The sequence below is a fragment of the Centruroides vittatus genome, unplaced genomic scaffold (assembly GCF_030686945.1).
Source record: "Centruroides vittatus isolate TY-2023 unplaced genomic scaffold, ASM3068694v2 contig_301, whole genome shotgun sequence".
Taxonomy (NCBI): Eukaryota; Metazoa; Arthropoda; class Arachnida; order Scorpiones; family Buthidae; genus Centruroides; species Centruroides vittatus.
The window spans coordinates 1,237,452-1,263,072 of record NW_027121927.1 but is presented as its reverse complement, the minus strand read 5'-3'; the positions used below and the strand labels follow the sequence as shown (position 1 = coordinate 1,263,072).

At 29.2% G+C, this 25,621-nt stretch overlaps 1 protein-coding gene across 3 annotated transcripts; it reads right to left on the bottom strand.

Moving 5' to 3' along the window:
• Positions 1-1,937: 1,937 nt before the first annotated feature.
• LOC136972738 (aminopeptidase N-like) lies at positions 1,938-24,889 on the bottom strand. Of its 3 annotated transcripts, none has more exons than XM_067267351.1 (21): positions 24,227-24,889; positions 23,906-24,058; positions 23,581-23,683; positions 22,026-22,146; positions 19,316-19,464; positions 15,923-16,036; positions 15,438-15,575; positions 14,463-14,528; positions 14,095-14,160; positions 13,835-14,007; positions 11,949-12,046; positions 10,489-10,622; positions 10,358-10,413; positions 9,906-10,056; positions 9,154-9,236; positions 8,969-9,076; positions 7,648-7,797; positions 6,497-6,631; positions 6,348-6,420; positions 2,367-2,551; positions 1,938-2,288 (listed from the first exon to the last, which is right to left on the bottom strand). In XM_067267351.1, the coding sequence occupies exons 1-20, from the start codon at positions 24,772-24,774 to the stop codon at positions 2,390-2,392; spliced, it is 2,781 nt and encodes a 926-aa protein (XP_067123452.1). In that variant the 5' UTR covers positions 24,775-24,889; the 3' UTR covers positions 1,938-2,288; positions 2,367-2,389. The 3 variants fall into 3 exon arrangements, with proteins under 3 accessions (XP_067123452.1, XP_067123451.1, XP_067123453.1); XM_067267350.1 differs by having other exon boundaries at positions 2,371-2,551; positions 24,227-24,888; XM_067267352.1 differs by having other exon boundaries at positions 2,371-2,551; positions 23,906-24,116; positions 24,227-24,366.
• Between the last annotated feature and the right edge of the window lie 732 nt (positions 24,890-25,621).

Sequence of the window (25,621 nt, the reverse complement as noted above, 5' to 3'; positions counted from 1 at the left end):
TTTCTCTTGCCTATACTTCATCCATTGTGCACTCATCTTTCCCGTCTTTTACATCTTTCCACGTGTCCATTTAAATTACTCTAACGATTAAATTCTCATTCTCCGATATTTCCATAACCATTTTATGTAATTCTGTCCAGAGGTTAACCTTTCCTTCTTCCTCGAACTCTGTTTGGGGACATACATATCAGTGAACTTAATGGTATTAAAATTATAAATACGGAGAACTATTTTTTTATGAGTACATTCTTCAGAGAATGGAATAATCTGTTTCTTGAATCTTTAAAAAAACCTCTTAATCCAAAGGTAAGCTTTAATATCAGAATTACCCGAAAGTTAAGATAAAAACTAATGGTGCAACGGGTACTTCAACTTTAATTCTAAAATATGAAATCCGTAAGTATTGTATTTCACGGTATATAAGACGTTCCAGTCTCAGCACAGAATATTCACAGAAAAAAGTATTTAGTGTATTTAATATTTAATCAATCCATCCCCTTCGTTTTGCACTCGGCCACAATTGGTTTTTTCTTACTGTATTCTGGACAAAAGCAGCAAAATTAGAATGCACAGTTTTATCTAGGAAAAGAGTTTAAAAGAAGACGTTTACAATTAAAATATTCAACATGAATATATGCAAACTCAGATTACTTATAACAATAATAATAATAATACTCGTACGTTTACTTTAAAATATTTTAATTCTAGAATTGAGCTAAGTACAAGTCACTTTTAGCCTACCGAAGGCCGTTTGGGGATTTCATTAGTCTACAGGAAATCGCAAAAATTTTTAAGCTTGTTTTTGGACAAAATTGCGTCTTAAATGCTGTAAAATAGCATAGTTTATAGGTTAAATGCGTTAATGCATACATCCAATAGATATTCATAATTAACAATATATATAATGTATAAAATAATTTAATTACCTTGATATAAATAATTAATTTACTCTTAAAATTCAGAAAAATTAATAGGGACTAATTATCCTCATAATTTTATTACTCTTGGATCTTATGGATTACGATTATAAATCAATTTTTAAAAAATTACCAAAGATAAACAGGTAATTTATAAAAATAAATTGAAGGCTATTGTGAAGCTGCTGGAAGACATTCAAATGGAAACATTTGACCTTTTAAATTTTATTTATAAAAGTAAAAAAAAATTACATTTTATATATTTATTATTAATATAAAAACTATTTGCAAAATGATTTCTGTTATTTAAAGCATAAATTATAATACTTTTATTATTTTTATTTTTTTTTTTTACATTTTAAAAGGTGAATTTTTTACAATTTCGTAGGAAAATGCCACGTAAAAGCTCAATTCGATCTGATGAAATGTCCTTATGACATTTTGAGACGTCATGTACGAAACTCTCTAATACTCGTGGTGTAGAATAAAAGTTCATCTTCAAATAAAAAAGCGAACAACAAGAAATGAAGATAATTTCAAGTTTTTTCTCGTTTAAAAATCAATAAAGATGTGTAAAATCTTTGCTAGTTACGATATGTTTTCCTTTCTACTGCGTAAGAATACATTTAAATAAACTTATCACACTTTCTTTGCTCTCAATGATTTAAAATTTTATTTTTGGTTGTCGAATATTATGAATTGTCGTTATGAAAATAATTCACGAAATTCGATATAAATATTGATAATGTTATGTCACAATTCTTATCGAATACATTAGATGATAAACATTTCTTTTTTCTGGAGATTGTCTTAAAATTGTGCGCTGAGTTTAAACAAAAGTGTAATTCTGTGAAGAGTTTCTCTTCGTTTCAATCTTCAAACATTCAAATTAAATTATCGAAAAAGGAACGATAATCGAAATCGAAATGGTTCGAACAAGTATTGTTCGATCTTTCTCGATAACGATAATTTTCAATCACTTATTAATCGATCATTCTGATTAATGAATTAACATACTCGTACACAATAGTAACGACATAGTTTCGGTTTTACATTAATAATTTTCATGTGTAATAAAATTCTGCAGGATAAAAATATTCTTCCTTTTTGATGTTAGATGATACCATTCAAAATATCTGATATCTATCTGTTTTATATTGCCATAAAAAGAAACAAAAATTCGGACGAAAAGGGGAAATTACGAGACTGCTAAAAGCTCTTCTGGTTTTGGACTCGTCAGAATTTTCAATCGATTCGATTTTTTATCCTTCTCTTTTACTGACTACACTTCACAAAGGCTGTTAATTCGAAAAAATACGAATAAGGCAGTAATACACGTAAGCAATACACAAAAATACTCCTCTATGAAAGCTGAAAGGATAAATAAATTACATTAATATATATACAATATTTTATTGAAGCTCATAACAGAAAAAGAAGTAATTAAACTTACTCAAACATCTTTTTTCATTTTAATTTTTCTCGGTCCAAGATTTATTTTTCAGCCAATGGATAATTTTATCTAACATGTTATTCATCCTCGATACAGTATCGTCGTCGTATTTTAACAAATTTCTCGCTTTAGCTCTCAATTTTTTCGAAGTTCCGATGTTCTTCTTACACGTAGAAATCAACTACAAAAGTAAACAATGCTTTTGTAGAAGATAGAGATGAACGAATGTCACTTTTATCGAATTTGAATATTAACCAGATCGGGAATATTCGAATATATTAAATACCTAATGGACTTAATTACTTTATATAACATAAATAGTAAATAAAATTATTTTGTCTTATTAAATGTTTTATTAATTATTAATAAAACAAAATATCGTCACAATGCTGGGCTACAATTTAGCAATAGAGTCGTGCCTGTCATCTATTAATCTCTTTCAAGGGAAAAGTTTTAAACTATATACGAACTTCACTTTCGGAAGTTCGTATATAGTTAATCGGGCCTCCTGTCCTAAGGATTCCATATCTGGTCTAGGATTTCATCTGTTCTCGAGATTAAGAAAAGATAGACGGACGGACGGACGGACGGACGGACGGACGGTAGTGGGAATTTATAGGTCTACAATTTTTTCAAATTTCTGCCCAATAAAAGAATCCAGCAGAGAGTTGCGTAAGTTTTCCGGTGATAAACACTAAGACATATTAACACAATCAAAATTGTCTGTTGCGCCATCTGTTATGAGATTTTATTAAAAAATAATTTTTATATCATTAATTATTATAGATCAAAGACAAAAAGATAGATTTTGAAAATAAAGATAACTTTATTAAAAAATTGAAGATGCTAATCAGGAAATCCTCGTTAATTTGAACTTTGAATCCCGTTAGTTGGTAACTGTACTTTTGTCCCGGCCGAGAATGTAGAGATTTATATCTTAAGGATTTCTGTTAGTTCGAAATACGGCTACTTCGAAATTCAAAGTGAAAATTCTGTCCGAACTGCGATATGCGCGTGTTAACTTGTTCGTTTAGATCAGGAGTCACCAAACTATTTTAGCTCATTTGCCGCACTTTGCCACAAATGAGCTAAAATAGAATTATTTACATGGATATATCATAGATTGTAGATAAACTTACTATTAAAAAAAATAAAATAAGTGTAAATAAAAATGCCAAAATTGGTCCAATCTGATTTTTGCCTCTGACGGCAATATAATTTTTAGGAAAATCAGGGAAATAAAAAATTCGGCGACGTTTTGCGCCTTTGGATATTGGAGCGCTTTTTAAGTACCGTATATTCCGGCATATAAGACGACTTTTTAACCCAGGAAAATCTCAAAAGTCGGGGATCGTCTTATACGCTGGGTGTTGTCTTATAGGGCGGGTGCTTCAGTCGGCCGGGACGCCCGGGGTATGGATAGAGATAGAGCGGCGCTGTGCCCAGAAAAACACGCATCTTTCACTCGTCCGGCCCGCCCTTGTATGTATCCTATTACCGTACCTCTTTCTCTGCTCTCAGATCTCGCTCCTGAGGACTGCAGTGAAGCGGCGCAGGCGCTCATGTGCGAGATCTGAGAGGCAGAGAAGGAGGTACGGTAATAGGATACAAGGGCGGGCCTGTATGTTGCGACATCTAGCTTCAAAATCGGGCTAGAATCGATGTTTTTCTTGAAATAAAAATTATTGGGATAAAAGAATTGATAGCGAAAAAGATGCTTGTGATGGTCGCGATCGACGATAGCGATTATTGCGAGCGAGTTTTTCCGCCGAATTTTTCCTGTTTGATGACAAACAGCCTTATGTTTATAAGTGACAGTTTACCTGCTAAGTACCTGCATGTCATAAGCATTTGAATTAAAATTACCATATTAAAATCAAATCTGATTTTTTTTTCACTTTTATTTGGTATGCGTTGGAAGAGAGGTAGTCTTATACGGCCAGTATATCCCAAACTCTATATTTTAACTGTAAAAGTCGGGGGTCGTCTTATACGCCCAGTCGTCTTCATCTTCGATAAAGTTTCTAAGAAAAGCGATTACTACGAGCTTGCTACAGAGATCGTGTTTGTGTATTGGTAAATAAATATGTTGGTTGTCTTTAATTTTTGTGTATTCAGTGTACTGTATTGAACAGAATGGTTACGTGACCCACGCTCGTTATTCTCTCAATTATCTGGCCCGCTGTGAAAAGAAAGTTTGGTGACCTCTGGTTTAGATCGAAGTGCCTCCACTCTACAAGAGAACTATAGACTAAGAACATTCCCAATCTGGTCAATTTTGCTTTGCTTTTACAGTAACACATTTTCGGGTGTCATCTTACCCATAAACTACTCTTTTTTCTCTTATTTCATAAAATACGGCTGGGTTTCGGGATTGCAAGATTGGGCCACGAGTAGCATATTGATTTGTTTGAATGGTTCTAAGCTACTACTTTTGGGCGACTTACAACTTTTTGAGCCACTTTAAAAATAATTTGGGCTACATTTCAAAGAATTCTGTTTTACATTTTATAAAAGATATCTGGCGACCTGTAAAGTTCTCACCGGATACGTGCTGTTTACCTGCAATTTATTTATATTATTATTATTATCATCATCATTTATTAATGGAAATAGCGTTTTGTATATTCCGTAGTGTTCTGTATAGCCGTATTCCGTTCGCTTAATAAATTACATCAGTTACGAGGCATTGTACAGAAAATGTAAATCTCGGATAATTCAAAATTCGATCATATTGGAAGTCGCGAATATTTTGTCCCCTGAATTTCTTGTAACGTGTAAAATTTTTTGTTTTGACTTCGAGTTTTTCATTGCCTTCTTTTTAGTAGTATTAACTTAACTACAACAGATTAATCAATGATTGTTTTCATTGCCGCCTACGACAGACTCTTTATTTGCAAACAGAAGTATTTGAACACGTTTATGATTTAGTTTGTTTCTTTTCTTGTGGCAAATTAAACCAAATTTGCTGAAATCAGTTTCTAGATTGAAAGATTTCCCAAAATGGGAATTTTTCAAGTCAAATAGGAAAACATAGGAAAGAGATATTAATAGAAAAATTTTGAGGGAAACATTTTCGAAGGGAAAAATGGATAAAAAAATTATATAACTTATTACTGTATTAAAATTTAATTGTTTTTAAACTTTTTATTGCACCTTATTTTTTATTAGCTTGTCTCAATGAAGAAAATTCCAATTCAGCCCGTTAAATATCTATAGTTCTATGAGGATGCTATTATATGATTTTATAAATACATCCTGATATAACTAAACATATAAAAAATAAGTAGTATGTTTAAATTTACTTTACATTTAACCTCTTCATATTTGACACATTTTGATAACAGTATTTTCGGTTAAATCCTACTGTCCGGTCTTTTAAAACGGTCGAGTACGATAAAAAGAGTTGATTTATTTTCCTTTGTGTTTTAATCAATTCTTAAATATCATATTTTGTAAATGATACATGCCAACACCACTATTCTGAATATCATTGTAAATTCAAGACAGCTTTTGACATATTATTTAAAACTCTTTTCATTTTTCTACTAAAATAACGTTTATATTTATCTGATAATTATCAGGGTGTATTTTGCCTAACTCTCCCAAGGTGGCGGAATTTCTCAGTACACCACTGAGAATAGAATAAATCTAATATTTGGAGCCAGGCCTTCCGAACGTTGATTAGGACTTCCATTATCTTTTTCTCTGGGATTACTCAGAATAAAACGTCTTTCGACAGACTATATAATTTTCGTTTAGGTAAAAATTTGTATAAAAATTCTCTTTAAAACTTTTTAAAGTGGAATATTTTTATATTAATAATAATTAATATTTTATCTTGAACATTTTTGTGTAAATCACAAATATTATCTAACTTAAACATAAAATAATCTCGAAAATATCACGATAAATCAATTATTACTTCTGTTAAAAATTTAAAAATTTAATTTTATAAAAAAATTAAAATGGTTTACCTTGTCATATTTTACTGGATTATAAGCTTCGGTTTCGTCTTTAATACTTAGTAGAAACTGATATCTTACGTGGCTAAAAAGACATCAAATGAGTAAACATAATAATTTTTAAATATAATTAACTTCATTTAAGACTAATTAATTCTTACTTTTCAACAAAATCTACAAAATTTTCGTCTAGAAAATCATAATAAGCGAACCATAGTTTACTGTTTCGAAGAATACCTTGTACTACAGTCACAAATTTGGTAATGTCATTTTCCTCGTACACCATTTCTAATAACCTGTAACATTTCAAATGAAAAAAAAATTCTTTTTATCTAAACCTTTGCATCATTTTTAAAATAAATTTAATTGAATGTAAAATTATTTATCAGTATTCTCTTAAAGACGAAAGTATAAGGATCTCAATTTTCTATGTACGTCTGCAACTGTTAAAAGTAAGTTTTGTTATTTAGAAATGATATATTTTTCTTAAATAATAAAATGTCGTAGATTTATTCATCGATAATTCTTCGTTTTTTAAACATTGGAAAATAAATATTTCATTATGAATATACAAAGTATATACACTAGGTATGATTATGTTTTAACGGTTTGGTTTGATAGATATGACAACACAACAACAACATAGGATTGTTCTGTCAAGGGGTGCCTCCCGAGATGTCTATCTATGGGAAACTGGCTCCTATTCAGGTGCTTGTCACGTGAGAAAACCCGGTAAACTCCATACTGTCAGCCTGATTGCTCAGACGCGAAACCTAGACCAGTGTTCAGTGGTTTCAGCCACTGGTGAGTCTATTTTAATGTTAATTAAAATAATAATATACGTCTAGAAAAATGATATATCTTTTTAAAGAAAAATAGTTACAATTGTTACTCTCATCTCGTTTCAAGCATATCAATTGTTTTAATAAAAAATAAAATTTCCGTCTACTTGTCATCCCTTACATTGTCAATGTTTTGGGATTGATATTAATATTACGATATCTTTCTGGAAAAAGCGTTTCCGCTTCAGCTTGTGATTGCCAACTGACAGTGACCTCAGCAGTAGCGACGTAATATAGGGTCTTTTACTAAGTTCTTGAAGTTTTCATTAGTTTGCAGTGTCCATTGACCAAAAACATGGGAATTACATTATTTTGTACATTAGTAATTTTTCATATTCTCTTCAAACATTTCCAGATAATAGAAAATTTATTTCCTTCTATCGCCATTCGTTTATTATTGGTTAACGTCGATAGGAAATTGTTAAATCGATATTCTTAAAAATTGCAGTTTCGTTAACAAATATGTCTACCTTTGAATATTTTCTGGATCTTCAGAACAAGTGAGCGCCGAAAGTATGGCTTCGTCGTCTTCGTCTTCATCGTAAAATTCTTCCCAATCTTCCTGCGTTCCGTATTTAATGCCCATACACAAAACCGTATCTTCGTACAACGCTTCTCCTCTGCAATTTTACAAAGACATTAATAAAATATTTACATTGTACAGTACCTTAAAGAGCTTTACAATGTAGGATTAAATGTTACTTCAAATTTTTATTTAAAGATACGTTAATTTCATTTAGAATATCGGAAAAACGAAAAATTTTATTTTTAATTTAATTTGAAACGTATTAATTGTGATATATGATGAAAAATGATATTTTTATTTTTATGTAAGTTAATGGTTTCAATTTTCTTAATTTGTTATTTGAAAAAGACGTTCCCTAGCTTAATTTTTGCATAATTATGCAAAAATTAGAACTGGAATAGAATAATGAATAGGCCTACTAGTTAAAACCTTTTAAATTCATTAATACTAAAAATACAGAGATGGGCGTCTTGTAGGGAGAGAAAGGAATAAAACTGAGAATAACCAGAAAAGAATGGTTTCAAAATAAGAGAAATAAACACAAGAATATAATTTTCGTGTTTATTCCTCTTATTCGGCTCTCGTGTTTTCGAAAAATCATTGAATGATACGATTCAATAGAAGTGTAATTTCAGGATCCTGCTTCATAAAAATGTTTGCAATTGTAAAAAAGTTCACAAGTTATAAATTACAAGCCATATATGTTGAATAAAAAGTTCTGTAGCAAGTTTACAAGCACCTAGTCTTAAACAATTTTTATTACACAAAGATACCTATAATCAGTTAGAAGCTATAAGTACAGTACTTCTTAAAAGCTAAAAGCCTATATCCTGTAATATTTATGTCACAGGACTAATATTTCTGAAATTTAAATAATGTGAGTGTGTGCAAAATGTTTGGATAATATTTTTTATCAATATTATTAATGTTTATTTCGAGTTTATCGTCTTTCCCCATCGGATCCAATGTCCAAGTTAACAATATACGTAAAAGCAGCATCTTCATATTTAAATCGTATAATAATCTAGAGTCATCTTAATAACGTATAAAATTAAATTTATTTAAATTGTAAATGGAAAATTACTTATATATTTTAAAGAATATATTTTTTACATATCTTTCTTTCTCTTTCTATTTATTTCTTTAAGTAAAGAGAAAGTAGAAGTTAACAAAAGAAAACAGCCAGTAAAAAAAAAAAAAAAAAAAAATACTAAAGACATATTAGCTTATACATAAAAATCAAACAGAAAAATATAAGTATTTACCCATTTTTATTGTTTGTTTTCCACAAGTGAAATCTTCGGAGAGCTTCGTTCACGCATGGTTCGTACCCTATGTCACAAAGTTGTTGAACGACTTTATAATCAATATCTCTATAAAATTTAATGAAGAAATTATTATCGGTGCAGAAAATTTGAACGAAATTTCTACCAAAACATTTCGGGGTTACCTCATTTCGTCCAAATCTATTAGTGGTTGATATTTCCACCCGACTTTGTCGTAAATCGGTCTCAAAATGTATATTAGAAACTCCTTAAAGATCGAAAAAGTTTAAAATAAATTTTAAATTAATTAAAATCACTTATAGCGCTTAATTTTTTTACATAATTTACAACTATAAGTTAAATAACGAACTTTTTTTATGCCAAAAACATTGGTTTTTCAGTCTTTAATTTTCTAACATACAGAATAAATATGATTTTATAATGGAAGTTGAAAATAAGAATAGGAATTACTGAATTTCAAAATCACCTAATTACTAATTTATTAAAAATAATAGTAATATTTAATATTAAATATCTGGCTGATTTGGTCTTGTTTAGTAAAGCCTGGCCGGTAGGTTAATCATGCTGAAAGGCATTACTAAGGTTATCAATTAAAAGAAAGTCTCGTTCGAGCCCTTAAAAGTGTTAATATTATACTTCGTGATTTTATCATATTATTGAGCTCAACAAATGCTCAACAGAAACATAATTGATTTTTTTAAATGTTAATAAAATTAGATGAATTTGAAGCAGAAAACGAAATTTTAATAAGTTTTAATTGAAAGTGCAACTTTATTCAGAATTGAAATATTCGAAATTTTTCTAAATTTGTTAAGGTATTGAAAGAATTACAATCTCTAAATATAAGTTCGTCGATTTTTATCTATTTTATCGTATTTAAAGCTTAGGAATTTGATGATATTCGTTTTATACTTACATTCCACACGTCTTCGTATTCATTATGCTTGATTAATTCGGTAATTTTTTGCAAACGATCGAAAACTCCAAATTGCAAAACGGATAATTCATTTTCGTTGCCGATATAAGAATATATATCCAACGATAGATCCCAGTCCAAATAGTTCAAACTAAGTTTTTAAAATATGATTTACATGTGTTATTTTTCACATTTAATGTTATGTTACTGAAACTTTTAAAAAAATAACACAAGACCGATTTACTCTGTCATAAAATAATTTAAATACGATTAGAACGTTCATTAATCCAGCTCATAAGCTTACAGATTGTAGGCTGTACTAAAATATAATTAGTAAAAGGTTTGATCGTATAAAAATCTACGAATGTCAACACAGAAAATGAATTATATATTTATGTTCGTGCGTTCTAATATATATTGTAAAATGAATTACCGCAATTTGTATATCTTACTCTAGTAAAATAGCGACATCTGCCAGTAATTTGAAACGCTGATCGGGTGTGAATACCTAAAGGAGAAATTGCTATTTAATACGTTTCAAATAGTTAATAAATGAAGGAACGATTAATATTAATACTTCGACCTTATTATCTTTCTTTAGTTGTTTGGCCAGGAGTTTCCAGTTCCTAGAATCGTAGTTGACGACAAAATAGCCTTGGCTCCGATCGTTAAGCAATAACCATCCACTTTTGCTCATAAATACGTTTTCCATCGTAGCTATTGTCACAAAAAATTAGCATTTTGTTAAATGTTAACAATTTACGGATTCTGTATCATTAACTTTGTATTAATAATAAACTTATTTTTAGAATTAAGAGTTAAACGTAATCGCTTACTTTGCATCGAATCGAAAATGTGAAAATCGGTAAGGCTTTTAAATTAGTAGTTGCCATGTTGGTTTATGCAAACCATTTCAAGGCATATTTCTAAGCTTTGCTAAACATTCTCTTCTCGTTTAGGAAACGACGAATGCCTTCGAAGTGAGCTAAATATTTTCTTCTTACATTACTTCTCGCGTTTCGTCAGGTATTTTAACATTAACAATATTATTTTTGGTTTCTCTGCCAAGCATTAACTGCGAAATTTATAATAGCGACGGATTAAATTTAAAGTAGGTTATTGATGTGGAACGGATTCTCGTTGGTTCGCAAATCTACGCTTTTCAAACTTTAAACCGAACTTTACAAACTTCTCTATCGCTTTAACTTTGACATTTAATGTTATAATTCTTGACGATCTTTTGTTTGACCTGTAATTAACATTTGTGAAGACTTGGCGAAACTCCTAAAGGCTACATATAATTTAGTAAAACTTTTTTTCTTCGTGAAACTCTGTATGAGTATATTAAATTTGGCTAATATTGTTCGAGCAGCTCCCAAACTTAGTGACGTATTAACCGAAGTCCTGCAGGCTTTAAAATGAATTTGATCAACATCTAAATATTTGTATGACGTAAAACATTTTTTAAATTATTGTAACATAAATGATTTGTTACATAAAGTATGAAATATACGAATTAGTAGTTCAATATCAATTTTTTGTTGTAGAATTCGAATTAAAATTTGTTTAAACTTTTTCCTTAAAAACTGCTTTTGTTGTCCGTTGTTCTAACAACTGAGAAAGCCTTTTTTGATAAGATGAAACATCTTCTTGTATTTTTTTGCTTTATGCTTGTATTAAAACAAATTTCATTAAGGTTAAAAATGAAAGTGACATTTTGCTTTCTAAAGTAAAGACGACGTGCAGGAAAAATGAAAAATTATCGATTTGAAACAATATGGTAACTTAACCGTCTATCTATAGACCAAATTACATAATACCTATATATTTAATTAACCAAAGTATAGTCCAATAATAACTCTCGCTTTATTTAATTAATAAGTTTTTAAGTTTGAGCTTTTTAATATAGTTATATAGTTTCTTTCGAAACAAGATTTTGCGAAATATTTTTTTCATGTATCGTCAAACGTCTCTGCAGTGTTTTCTAATTTTGAAGTATTATTATTTCACTTTATAAAGGAAAAAAATAAAATTACTTCTTACCATTTACAGTCGTCAACCAGTATTTGATGTTCGAAGAATTGTTTTGAAAATTCGGAGATATAGAAGATACGTAAGATATCGGTATATGCCATAAATCTCTGAAATTATTTAAAACGTTTTGCAGTTTAAATAAAAATATTTTAGAATGAATGATAATATAATAGTCGAGAAGTCGATTTTCTTGTTCCGAATTGCCGAGGATCGAAATAACCGACAAAACGACTGCTAATTCCATTTGAATGAAGAATAAGAAAAGTATTGTCGATTCACATTTTATAATCTGGTTTAGTCTGTTTTTAGCCGGTTAGCTGGTTTTTGGAAGACATTTAGGTTAATAACCTAAATGTCTTCCAAATGCCCTAAATAACCTAAGTCTACTTTGTTACTAATGTCTACTTTGTTAGTGTTTTTGCTTTAAAATGTTTTTAGCTGAAATGAAAAAACATTCAATAGACAATATCGAACTTTCACTGATTTATGCTCACAATTCGGTACATCGTCATTTTTTAAGGTTTTCTATTAGGTGTAGCACATCTCAAGCGTATCTCACGTAAAGTTTGAGCTTTTCAGTAGCAATTGACCTAAACTTCTGAGGGATTTTGTCATCTTACGTTCTAAAAGTAATTTCATTTGATTGTGATTCAGGCTCGAAGATCTGAAAGTATATTGTCATTATTGTACTGTACAGTACATATTTGTTACTTACTATTTAGCTTTAATTTCTCGCTGTTACGGATCAGTTTGTATGAATAGTCTACGAGCAGGATTAGGTCAAGGGTAACAGCGACTTTCAGGTTGTTACACGCGAACGGGGCATATTGTTACATTGTAACTTACTCCACATTTTTTACGTTATTGTTTTCAGTTCTCTTTTTTGACAATGGTACGAGCATAAAAATAATTTATAAAGGTCAATAAACGAAAATCTATGTTAGAAAGCAGCAAAAGAGGTTAAGAAAAGGAAAATTTGTAGATGGACTCTTAGGATATCTACATATCTACAGATATCCACAAAATAAATTTCATGAAATTCTAAATGATATTGAAAAAGTGTCATATGTTAGTGTTTTTCTCCCTTGATATTTTGCCTACTGTCTGATTTTTATATAAATAATTCGGTGTAACAGTTTGCCCCATTGTAGGCAAGTTACTACATTTGAAAGAACTCTAAATATTCAAGATTTTTAAGTTTATACTATACAGATATTTAATCGGAAAAAATATATATAGTATTCAAAGGATTCTGGTTCGGCTACAGTAGGAAAATTGTGAAAAAAATGTTAAGCTAAAATTGTACCAATTAGCCCCGGTATCCCATAATCTATCCTTTATTTTATCTCTTATTCTAATTCCGGACGAATGAGAATTTTTATTCCTCCCTATTCTGTAAATGCATCTTTAAAGTACAAAACATTTTAATTTATCAGCTTAAGTTTTCTTAATAAAGATACTGATAATGATAAATTGTAATTCTTTAGTTACTTCTACCAGTTGACGTATTCAGATAAAGATTTTATTTGAAATATATGAATTGAATGCTGTAAAAATGAGAAAGTAGACAAACATATAGAATTTATTTCCGAAAACTTGGTATCAAATTTTGGAATTTTTGAAATAATTATATAATTACAATATAAAAACACGAAATATCACAAAATATTTAAAACTGACGATTATTCTTATCTTATTGCTTTTGTTCAATTTGTTTAATTGTTCGAAAAGTAACAAATCATTATTCTATCAATAAATTGATTTTAAAACAACATGTCAATTAAAAAATAAATAAAAAATTAAATTAACGAAATTTATTTACTCTATGTATCTATCTTTGATAATATTCATTTGCAATAATGAAATAATTAAAACTTATTTATTCTTGTATTTACCTTTTATGCTCGCTTGAGGTTTTTGCTCTGCACGAAATTTGCGATAAAAAGACAGTTCCTTCGGCGTAATTCGTATTCGCAGTAACTATAGGCATGCCTTTCAGTTTGGTCCAAGTCGACAGACTTTCCATTAAGTCCAGTTTTCCTCCTTTCGATAATACATGTTTACTTTCCTAGAATAAATTTCATAAATGATAAACGACTGACAACTCAGACTTAACAGGTTTTAATTCTTAGTCTCTAAATACTTGTAAATTCACCTTAATAAAGTAATTCCAAAAATCTTTTTCTTCCACATTTTTAAAAGAATTTTCTTTCAAGTATATCTGAAAATTATAAATTTTATTTAAATAAATCTTGAAAATCTCGTTCGAATAGATATCTGTCAAATTACATTTTAAACAGTATTAAATCTCATTTAATTTATTTAAAATCACGCCTAATTATTTGAGAATCTAACATTATTTTTTAAAATTTTTACGTATTGAAAAAGAAAACAATTTAAATCCTGATGCAGTTGTTATTTTTAAGAAAATGCAATTTGACCTTTTCTTATCAAAGAGGAGAGTTAGAAATGAATCGGTCTCTTTTCATTCAACGGGTACTTGAATTCTAAAAAAAATCTTACCGATAAGGCCTTCCAAAACACGTCATCTCCGAAAATATGACGCGTCATCCGAGTAACAACGGCTCCCTGAAACACAACGAAACGATTATTGTGTGTATATTGGCAATTGACATTTATAAAAAAAAAAAAAAAAAAAAATTGACTTATTTCTTGGTGTATTTTGATGTTAATGATAATATATTCGACCTTTCACGTTTGAAAATATTAAAATTTTCTGTTATTAATTAAATAGCCTTAGGTAAACTTTAAGAACGTCTTCATATACGTGTAACATTTTGCTTGACGAATACAGTAATAACATTCTTTTGATGCAAAGTAAAATATTCTTGACACTATCCAAAATAAAATACTAATTTAGAGTCAAATTACTACTTAAATGCTTGATTGTTCGTTCTAAATAAGGCTGTATAATGAAATGACTTATTTTCATCTATCCTATTTATCTAATCTATAAGACTGTGTAAAACTTTAATATCTGTCTATTGACTGTATGCCTGTATATAGTCTACACGTAAGTATCTGTTGCATATAAAGACATGGTTAATACATAAAGTAAGAAAATTTAAATACCTTCGAACATAAAGACGTTTGTTTCATAAGTAAACATCGTTCGAACATCTTTTAGAATTGTTTTTGTTTGTTTTATTTTGGCGATTCAAGTATTTTTACATAGAAATTATTTTTACTTTTCTTTTCAGCAATTTCTTTTATATAGGCTTATATAACTTCAAAATTGTCGATTAAAAATCATTAAATTTAAATATTGCACAGAATTCATTTTTAACTTGTTAGAAATAAATCTATAAAGAGAATAAATCTATAATACTGTCCTATTAATAAGCCTAAATAGTAAGGAGAGTGTCAATTTATAATTATAATTACACACGTATCGTACTTTTCATTGGGCATTGTTCCATTTATCTCGACACGGTTTGGATAATCCGTAATATGCAATAAATTGTACATATTTCTCACCTTTATGTACGTGAAAACGTCAAAGCTTTCCTCCAACAACGAATTTTCTAAATTGTACGATTTCGAAACTGCCGATACTTCGTCCAAACAATCTCTCGGATATAACTCTTTAGCTGCCAAAACCAAAGTTTTGTCCACCTAAAAATAATAATTTTTAAAAACTGCCATCGAATAGAAATCTCATTAAATGTTCTTTTAAATCTGAATTATTTCTATAAATCGTCTCACTCTATCTTCGAGTTTTAACAAAGCGAACTTCAAAAACTATTCTTTATTTTATCACATACAAATTATATAAAAACGCAAAAACCTTTTCCTAACTGTCAACTAAAATAATTTTTGATTCAGTCTTTTATAAATAAAAAATAATTAACGTACGATTGACGCTGTACTTCTTACTTTCGGTTTAGAAAGACTTTGGTGAAGATTGTCTAATCACTCGAGTAGTGTGTTAAGCAATCTTATTTTTCAGGAATTTCTCTTACCTTGTTCCATTGAGGGAAGAAGGCGGTGTTGGCTACGTGTTCCATATAAGTCGATAGTCCTTCGCTTAACCAAATATCGTTCCACCATTTCGGAGTCACTAGATTACCGAACCACTAGACGCAAATATATTAATATATTTCATTTAAAATTAGTTTTAAGAAAATGTCATTTTAAAATTATAACATATATTCTGGGAACGTACGATCTCCTATAAGTCGGTATCCCATAACGTTATAAGAGAATAAGATTATATAATTGGGAAACGGAGAATTTTGTGCACTGAAAATTTTAGTGAACATTGATTTAACGAGATAGAAAAATATGGATGATGAGGAACTTGTTAATACTGTATATTTACCGACAGTATCTCGCTGTTTAGTCGATATAGATTCACTGCAGTACTCTATATAGGTTTGAAAACTTAAGTACAGTAAATATACAGGGTATAGAAGAATATATTGCACCAAGCTATTAAAAAAAAATTCGTTTGGTTAAAATACTCAAAGAGGAAGCGGCTGGATAACGTCAAGAATGATTAAGAGGAAATCATGTGAGGCTTTTCCGTATCGACTCGCGTGCTCAAGTCCGTGCAGAGAAGCTCATACATCTCGCGTCCTCAAAGTCAAGAGGGGGGTTGCATTCGAATAGCATATTACTAATTACCTATATTTTCGCGTACTTGTATTTAGTTAATACGTAACAGAAGCAAGATATGGACTAGTGAAAAGTATTTTTACATCCAAGTCGCATTACGTCTTATTTCACAGAATGCAATGCATTCTGTGAAATAAGACGTAATGAGACTCATTACTGTGTAATTTACTAAGAAATTCGTTACATTATTTAAACGCTTTCCTTTGGATGAGAATCTTCGATTTCATTGCGAAATGCTGCATGATGTCACAATAATTCTATTACGCTACGCGGGCGTAACATGGTTTTTAATGAGAATTATAAAATTGTTTAATTCTCGAACAGATCAAACTGATGAATTATTCTATACCAAGCTTAAAGAGTCATATTTTTAGTAGTACTTTACTTTGCTATTATTAATAACACCCACGGGTTTCACTTCAAGTATGTGGTATTAACCTCGTTTACTTTATACCTTTCGCTATAACTTCCTCTATATTAAATGTAAATATAATTTTTAATTTATATACAATAAATAAAATGAAATAATTAGAATTAACGATATAAAATTATACCAAATGATTTAATGAAATGTTCATTTGATTTCATTAAAATTGATTAAAATTACATCAGTTATAATACTATTTATCTAACTCGTAAGATAAAACACAGTTCTCGCTGTAAAATATGAAGTTGTTAATAATGTAGCAATCGTTTTAAAACGTTAACTTTTAAAACAAATAGTTATAATTCGAATCTTATCTGACGAATATTTCAAACTTGTTTATTTTATTTCATTAAGTTTACAGGAAAAGTCTGAATAGACATTTGATTTCCACACCCTTAAAATATCTTAAAAACAAATAACACTTCTTAAAACAAAAAGAAAAAGAAAACAGGTTACAAATCTTAAAAGAGATACAACACTTTTTTAAATTTAAATTTAAAATTAGGGCGATCAAGATGTAAAAATTCATCAAAATTATTAAGATTTTGTGATACACGGTAAAGGAAAATCGTTGTGATAGATTTAGACGATAGAAAGGGATAAAACCGTAAGAAAATGAGCGAAGTTTTCTCGATGGAATTTGAAGTAAAAGCTAACCTTGATAAATAAGCTAACCATTAAAATATTTATAACGTATTAACCGATCAAAATATTTAATTCTCTCGAAGAAAGATGGAAAGCCCAGGTGAATTCTAGCAATATTAGAGTCAATAATGATAGGCAGATTACACATTTTGTTAAACGTGAGGTATATCTTATTAATAGTAGAATAATCTTGTGTAAAAAGGAAGGAGCAGCCATTGACCAGACGGGAAATCCATAATCAATGCAAGATTGAAAATTAGCATAAAAAATATTTTTATGCTAATTTTATGTAATGCTCTCTTATTGAAGATGGGCTTATAAAATCTTCATAAAACTCCATGTCTAATAGCCAGTGATTTAACTAGTTTATCGATGCTTTTTAAAAGTAAGTTTTGTGTCAAAAATTATGCCTAAATCGCTAGTAGGAGTTACGTAATTAATTGGATTAGAATCAGTGTAAAAACAGGTAATGGAAGATTACGAATCATACATAACTACTGTTTTTTCTGTATTAATTTTTAAGTTTGCAGATTTAAACATATTTATTAATAAATAGATATCAGCCTGTAAGACAGATGGATCAGAACAGAATATGAGATTTAAGATGACCGAGAAGTTGATTTAAATATATTGAAAAGCAGAGGCCGCTAAGAATAGAACCTTGTTGGATACTACATAAAGGAACAAAATCAAGGAAAATATAATCGCCTATTTTAATTTTTAAAAAAATTCTTAATAAGAAATAATTATTAAAACAAGAATGAATCTCGGAATTCATTCTTGGTTCAAGTAGTATATTAAGAGTAAATTCTGAGGACTTAAAACTCTAAATATTTGATTTTATAATTAATAACTTATAAAATATATAACATTTATTAAATGGTCAGTAGAAGGTTAATTAGACGAATGATAAAAAATATGGAGCAGATGGGAGAACTATTTGCATTTTGACGATCGAGAATGTCGGATTTCAAATTTCTATTATTAATCATTTGTTCGTTTTTAGGTGTGCTTTAGGCCCTATATTGCCACTAAATGGATTTGTAAAACGATATTTTCAGTCAATTTGGCAAAGAGATGCAAAGTCGAACTACAATGTTTTGTTTGAGTTCGATCGTTCGATACGTTCTGGACTGCCGAGTTTTGGAACATTTTGAAAGAGATTTCTATGTATTATTTAATATTATCATAGATTTTAAATTAACCAATAAAGCAATTGGTAGTTAAATGCTGATTTATAGGTTAATTTAATAACGTTTGTTTTTTCCCCTGGTTATTTTTCTATATATTTTTCTTAGATTTAATAGTAAGTGCTAAAAACACACAAAAAACAACAGGTTATAGAAACAAAAATATAGTTAATACGTATAGTAAAAATTTTGAAATAAATTAATAACTACATGAACAAATGTACTGAAATTAACATGTACTGTATATTGCGATATTTTGTCTGCTTTCTCGGAAAGCTTCATTAAACAGTTCATATTACCTGTAAAAATATGAAATACGGAAAGGAATAACAAAAATGATATTTTTTGCACGAATACATACTGATTGACTAAATATATTCTTAATCGAATATTTCGTTATTTAAAAACGGAAATTCTTGTTATCAATAAAGTTATTCATAAACAACAAAAAATATTTAATTTATAAAAATGTTTACCTGGTGCGCAATTTCGTGGGCTAAAATTTTTGCAATAATTCTTTGTCTGTAGCCCGAGGAAAATTTTTCGCTATAAATTAGTTTTTCCGAACAAATGATGAGTCCCCAGTTTTCCATAGCTCGATGAGGCCAATCTGCCGACACCAAATCTATAGATTTACAAGTAAAAATTCAGTCATTTATTCTAATCAAAACGATATTCATAATTAATTATTCGTTTTCCAATATCGTACATAAAAATAAAAAATCTAAAGAAACAGATTCTATTTGAACTAAGAATTATCTTAATTGTGGAATGTCATCAAACAAATTTTACTTCAGAATGAATTAGTTAGCGTAATAAATAGGGTTCTAATAAATTGGAGGGCTAATCACACCAGGAGTTTGTACCCGAAATGCATTCCTACTAAAATTTGATTGAGGTTAATTAAACGCTATTTATTTATTATTTATTAGTCAAATCTAGTCTATTTATTCTAGTCAGCTCCTGGTGTGGTAATCCCTCCAATTTACTACGCTAACTAATTCATTCTAAATTAATGTTGTGAGCTAGAAGCGTTATTTTTATGTATAAAATGTTCCTGTCTACAAAAATTTTCCGCTTGCGTAAACTGAAATCCTTATCCGCCACCTGAAAATGATTTGTCTTAAGAATTTTTCAACTACATTCTATCGAAAATTTTATATATTTAATTACATATGGAAAAATAATACAACGCTCGCGATTTTGAACTACTTTGAACACAGATTTTACAATTTTTTACGTAATTATCTGGCAACCTGCTTGCAATAAATTCTGCTTGCAAAAATTGCGTTTGTCAGCAAATTTTGACAAGCGCGATCAATCAATACGTGGGTGATACTGATAAGTTTTCAGAAAGATTTACTATAATAATTTACTGCAAATACCGTATTAAATATTATCTAAATAAATAAATACTATTTTTTGGTACAATCGAAACCGTGTTGTTATTTATATTTGGTATACTGGCACAATGATGTGGCGCTTATCAACACTGGGCGAGTTTTCCATCTTTATTTAGTTAGCTAACTAAATAAAGATGGAAAGCCCAGTGTTGATTAAGCGCCACTTTATTGTGCCAGTATACCAAATATAAATACTGTATAAGCATAATTCGTTGCAGGAACGTTGTTAAATAAACATGGATTATGGAAAGAAAATCAATATTATTTTCATTTCTGTTTAAGAAGATTTTTAAATTAGTCCCTTGAAAACCTTCTTAACCGAGTTTTACAGTATTTTAATATATGAAGTTCGAATTTAAATATATCAATTAAATACTTATCAGTTCTTAACGTTACCTAATAAAATGATCGAGTAAAATTAAGAAACATTTCAGGTAATAATTTTTGGAAAGAAAACGTAATTCTAAATAAATTCAGAAAGTTTTTATCTTAATAGTGACGAGTCAAATAAACTCAATTCTCAATGCAGACACATCGTCGCAGACTAAAGAGAAATGCTGCGCTTATTAACCGAAAGTTAGAAAATAATATATTTACTGTATACTATTTTAAAAACGTTATATTAAGATAAAACGGCGGCCAGGCTGAATGTTTTCTCGCAAGTTCCGCAATTATTCGAATAAATAAATTTCTGAATCAAAATAGGACTTTTCATATTAATGAAAAGTTGCCCTGTTTCAATTCAGAAACAACTTATTAGGATAATTACAACTTTGTTTTTCTGCGTAGGCTTCATTTTTTCTCAAATAAAAGAAAAAATTTTTTAAAATTTCGTCTAATTTCAACTAGATAACTACATTTTTTCAATAAGGTAAAACTTTAATTTTTTAACCTGCTAAATTAATATAAAATACAATATATCAATCTCCTCTTTAAGCAATCTCCGAATCGAATTAAAATTTTATACTAATTTGAGAAATTTATCATTCAGTTGGAGAAATACAGTAGAGAGTCGTAAATCGGCACCCCGGTAATCAGAATCGCCGGTATTCGGCACGATTTTCAGTCAGATTGTGTCGTGCTGAATCGAACGTTTTTGATACTAAATTTACTTCTAAAGTATAATTTTCATGTTTTTATATTCTTCAATATATTTATTTTGTTTGTACAAAATGCAGAAATAATTTTTAACGATACGATAGCCTCGATTATTATTATAAAAATTTTCGTTTGGCTTAAAATCGACGAAAATTCAACACGAAGCGACACGCAACGGAGAAAAATTCAACACGAAGCGACACACAACAGAGAAAAATTCAACACGAAGCGACACGCAACGGAGAAGAATTTGAACATCGGACAGGTTAATATATTTTTTCGTACATAGACCGTAATCGGAACAAATCCCTAATCTGAACAACCCCAGTCCCCATTGATTCCGATTTTCGGTTCTCTACTGTATATTTATTAAATAGTGTCAAGGACTGTAATTATTTTAAATTCTGAATTTATATTTCGGTCGCGGAGAACTAAAATAACAAATAGAATCTAGTCTACATTCTCTGTATATCTTGTATGAACTATTTGCATAAAAAATAGCAACATATAACTTATTCAATAAAATATACTTTTAACATATTTTAGAAATAAATTAACCAGAAAATAATAATTACATTATTAATTATGTTCTATAGTATCTGTGTCGATATAACCTATAATTAGGTTACATCGACACAGATTTTTAAATCTTAAGTGAAAAATCTACAAATAAAAATTTTTTCACCTAATTTTGGAAGTGTATAATGAACTTTCAAAACATCTTCGTAAAATTTCAAAAATTTAGGCGCAAAATTCAAGGCGGTAATTAAATAATTCGAATGTTTCGGTGGATACCACACGGTTATCTGAAATATATCACAATAGTAGACTAATAAATTATTACAAGCCAGATTATTTTTATTAAAAATTAAAGTCTGTAATAGTAAATAATGATTAGATATTAAGAGTTACCAACAGTGTTGGTAACTCTTAATATCTATCATTCTTATAATAATAATAATATCTATCGTTCTTAAAAATATGAAACACGCCGATTACATTAGCTCTAACATTAAAAAGCATTGAATACATACAGTAACATATATTAATAAAAGAAAATGAAAAAATGTTAAGTTGAACCATTTCATATTACCAAGAATGAGTTGATCCGACTTTTTACATTTTTGTTTTCCTTTACGCTTTCTTTACTTTTAATCAAACCACTGAATGGTTATTGAAATCGCCACCTGTTCAATTCAGTCTTTTACCAATCGTAGTTTAAATTTAAATCTCTACAAAACTTAGAAATGAATTAAAATTAGACTACTGACGTAATTTTCATCTGAAAAGATGATTTCAGTATCTTTTTATTAAGGAAATTTAACAAATATTGAATTTTTTACTTCCTTAAATATTTTCAATTTTATCATTTAACAATTTCGTGTTATGAAAATTCATTTTAAGTAATATAACTGGATTTGGTAAATGGCTAATTTTTAATACTTTCGAAATCTTCAATATATAATTTAAATAAAATCTTTTGGATTTTATCATCTTAAATACCGCTTTAATTCTTCTTATATGTCGAAATGGATTCACCATATTTTCTTTTGTTATTTAAATTAGATATTTAATATTTTAATTTAAAAATTAAAAAATAACTGCAATTTTAAAATGTATATCCTTTAGTTTTCCTTCTGTTCTATATACTCTATTTACCAACAATTTTTTTTGTTTTAAAAAATTGCCTCAAACCGTCATTCGAATCGAAACAAAAATAAAGTATTCATTTTAGTTTATTCTTTCACTAAAATTTAAAGTACAAAGTCAACTCGAATCTCTTTCAGTTTTTTATCTAGTATATGTAAACTAAACAATTATCAGTAGGCAAAACTAAAACTAAGTTTATAATATTTACTTTGAAACACGAGTTTTTATACAAATCCTATATTTCTGAAGAACAATCGTTGTGAACAGTACATTCACAAATCCTAGCTGTTAAATAAATCCCAAATTTTTAATATAAATTTTAATAGATTGTTTTATAATCCATTCTTCTTTAAATTCAAATTTTAAAAGGTTTCCATAAATGATTCAGTCTACAGAATAAAATGTTTCTTGGCTATAAAAGCTGAATGTTTCCGCTTTATTAAACGCATTTTTATATTTTTTTTCATATCTTATTAATGTTTTTGATCTGTGTTTGATCTCATTAATTCGAACTTTTTGTGTATTTAAGAAAAATTAATTCTAATAATCTTAACTATTTTCGAATTTATTTAGAATTATTATGTCATTACCTTGTTATTTCTTGATGACACGTAGCGACCGACAAAAAATGACAAGGAATACGTAGACATCTTCACACTGGTATTAAAAATGTCGGCTTCCCAGTCGTCGTCCCTATTACAAAATTAATTCTATAACAAATTATTTACTTAATTCTAATGAAACTATTTATTACACTATTTTTTCTATATAAAAAGTAGGCCTATTTATTTATTTTCCTATTGTAATGTATAGAATCAATTTGAACTTGAAGTAAGAACGCAAGTTGATTATTTGACGAACGAATCGTTACTTTTCGAAGGTAACGCGACGAAAATAATTGACAATTCGACTTACCAAAAGATGGTTTTTAATTTGGGCATGTTGGAGAGTGAAGTCATATTTTTCCATCTTATGATCGTGACGTCGAAATTGGCTTTCAGAGCGGGTTCGTCGAAACACGGAAAAGTCTTTCTGGCGTGAAACGGTTCGAAATGCGTTAGAGCCACCCTGCAGATAATTTATGCTTCTTAAATAACTTTACTACAAAATGCATTTCCGTTAGTCTCTAGACAAAGGTGCAAAACGTAAATAAAATATATCGCAAAAACTATAACACAGATTATATTTACATGCAAAATTACAGATTATTTCTATTGTCCAAAAATACAAACTTACATATGAGAGACGTTTCTTTCCAGATAGGAAGAGATGTGAAATCCTTTAAAATCCGTTCTTAACTTTCCGCTAAAACTTACAGACAAACGATATTGGTAGCCGTTTTGCAAATTTTCTCGGAACTGCAAAATCAAAAAATCGAACTCCGTTTTGTATTGGACGTCGTATAATTTTAGGATGCTTCCTTCTTTTAAATTTTGCAGTTCGATACTTTCTTCGACGATCGATAAATTGTGCGAATGGAGAACGACCAAGTCCGTTTTCTCTTGGCATTCCATTATAATTTCCACGTTTCCTTCGAAGTGGCAATCGTCGGGAGTTAGGTAAGGTCGAACCGACACGTAGTATCGCAAGGGTGTATGACTCGAAGGTAGACGAAAATCATTGATTTCGGGTTTAGATTTGACTAAGGTTTCTATTTTCGGTTTTCGTAAAGTAACCCAGATGACGATGGCCGCGATTATAGTAATTATTAACAAGATTAATATAATAATTAGTAATTTGTACTTGCTACAGCGTTTACGTAAACCGTTTCCGCACCGCTTCATCGTTGGTCGAAGGTTATCGCCACTCTCCGCTATTTTCACTCATTTCGTTATCCAGTTTATAAAGTGGGGCCGAGCGACACCGCGTTAAAAACAGAAGTACTTCAAGACGTCTGCATAAATACGGTGTCCGGTTACATTCTCAAGGATACGGAACTGCGTCATTTTATTACCTAATGAGGTGCCGTAATAACCAGGAATAACTTTCTTTTCCCCGCGACCAAATTATCCTTTTGTTTTTGTTTTTGTCTCGCAAAATTCAGAGAATAGAAACAAATCGTTATTTCGAGTTAAACTTCCTTATATTAAAATAAACTTTAAATATCCGACTACCGTGCTACAATAAGAACAAAAAGTATTCGTTGTGTAAGTTTTTTAAAACTATTCGAAACGTTTTTTCCTTCCTTGGTTCTTTCCTTTTTTACTCCCATCAAATTGCTTTTTGCACGTTTTATAAAGTGTTTATAAAATGTATTCCACATTTTTTAATTTTGGTACTTATTTATATTCTATTTACTCGAATTTTATAAGTACAAAATCTTCCTTAAAGTCGACAAACGAGTAATAATAAGTTAATACTGTAGTTATTTCATAATTTTATCGTTTTTTATTGGAGTAAGTTTTATTATAATTTTTAAAAAATTTAACGACAATGTTGTAAAATAATTTTGTATTTGATAACAATGATGCAAATATCTTTTCTGTGAGATTTAAAATAAACTAACAAAATATGTATTTGATTGGATAAATTTCGCTGGAACGAAGAATATTTTTAACGAAGCTATTGTCACGGATATTATTGCAAGAGAAAAAATAATTATTTTCTTAACGAACGTGCAAGCTTTGTCGA

What these genes read in the sequence shown, in the direction of transcription:
- LOC136972738 (XM_067267351.1), bottom strand. Translation starts at nt 24,774, where the DNA reads ATGAAGCGGTGCGGAAACGGTTTACGTAAACGCTGTAGCAAGTACAAA. An exon ending in AAATTAAAAACCATCTTTTG is followed by an intron (nt 23,684 to 23,905) that starts GTAAGTCGAATT and finishes ATTTTGTAATAG; the next exon opens with GGACGACGACTGGGAAGCCG. An exon ending in AAAACAAACAATAAAAATGG is followed by an intron (nt 7,798 to 8,968) that starts GTAAATACTTAT and finishes GTAAAATTGCAG; the next exon opens with AGGAGAAGCGTTGTACGAAG.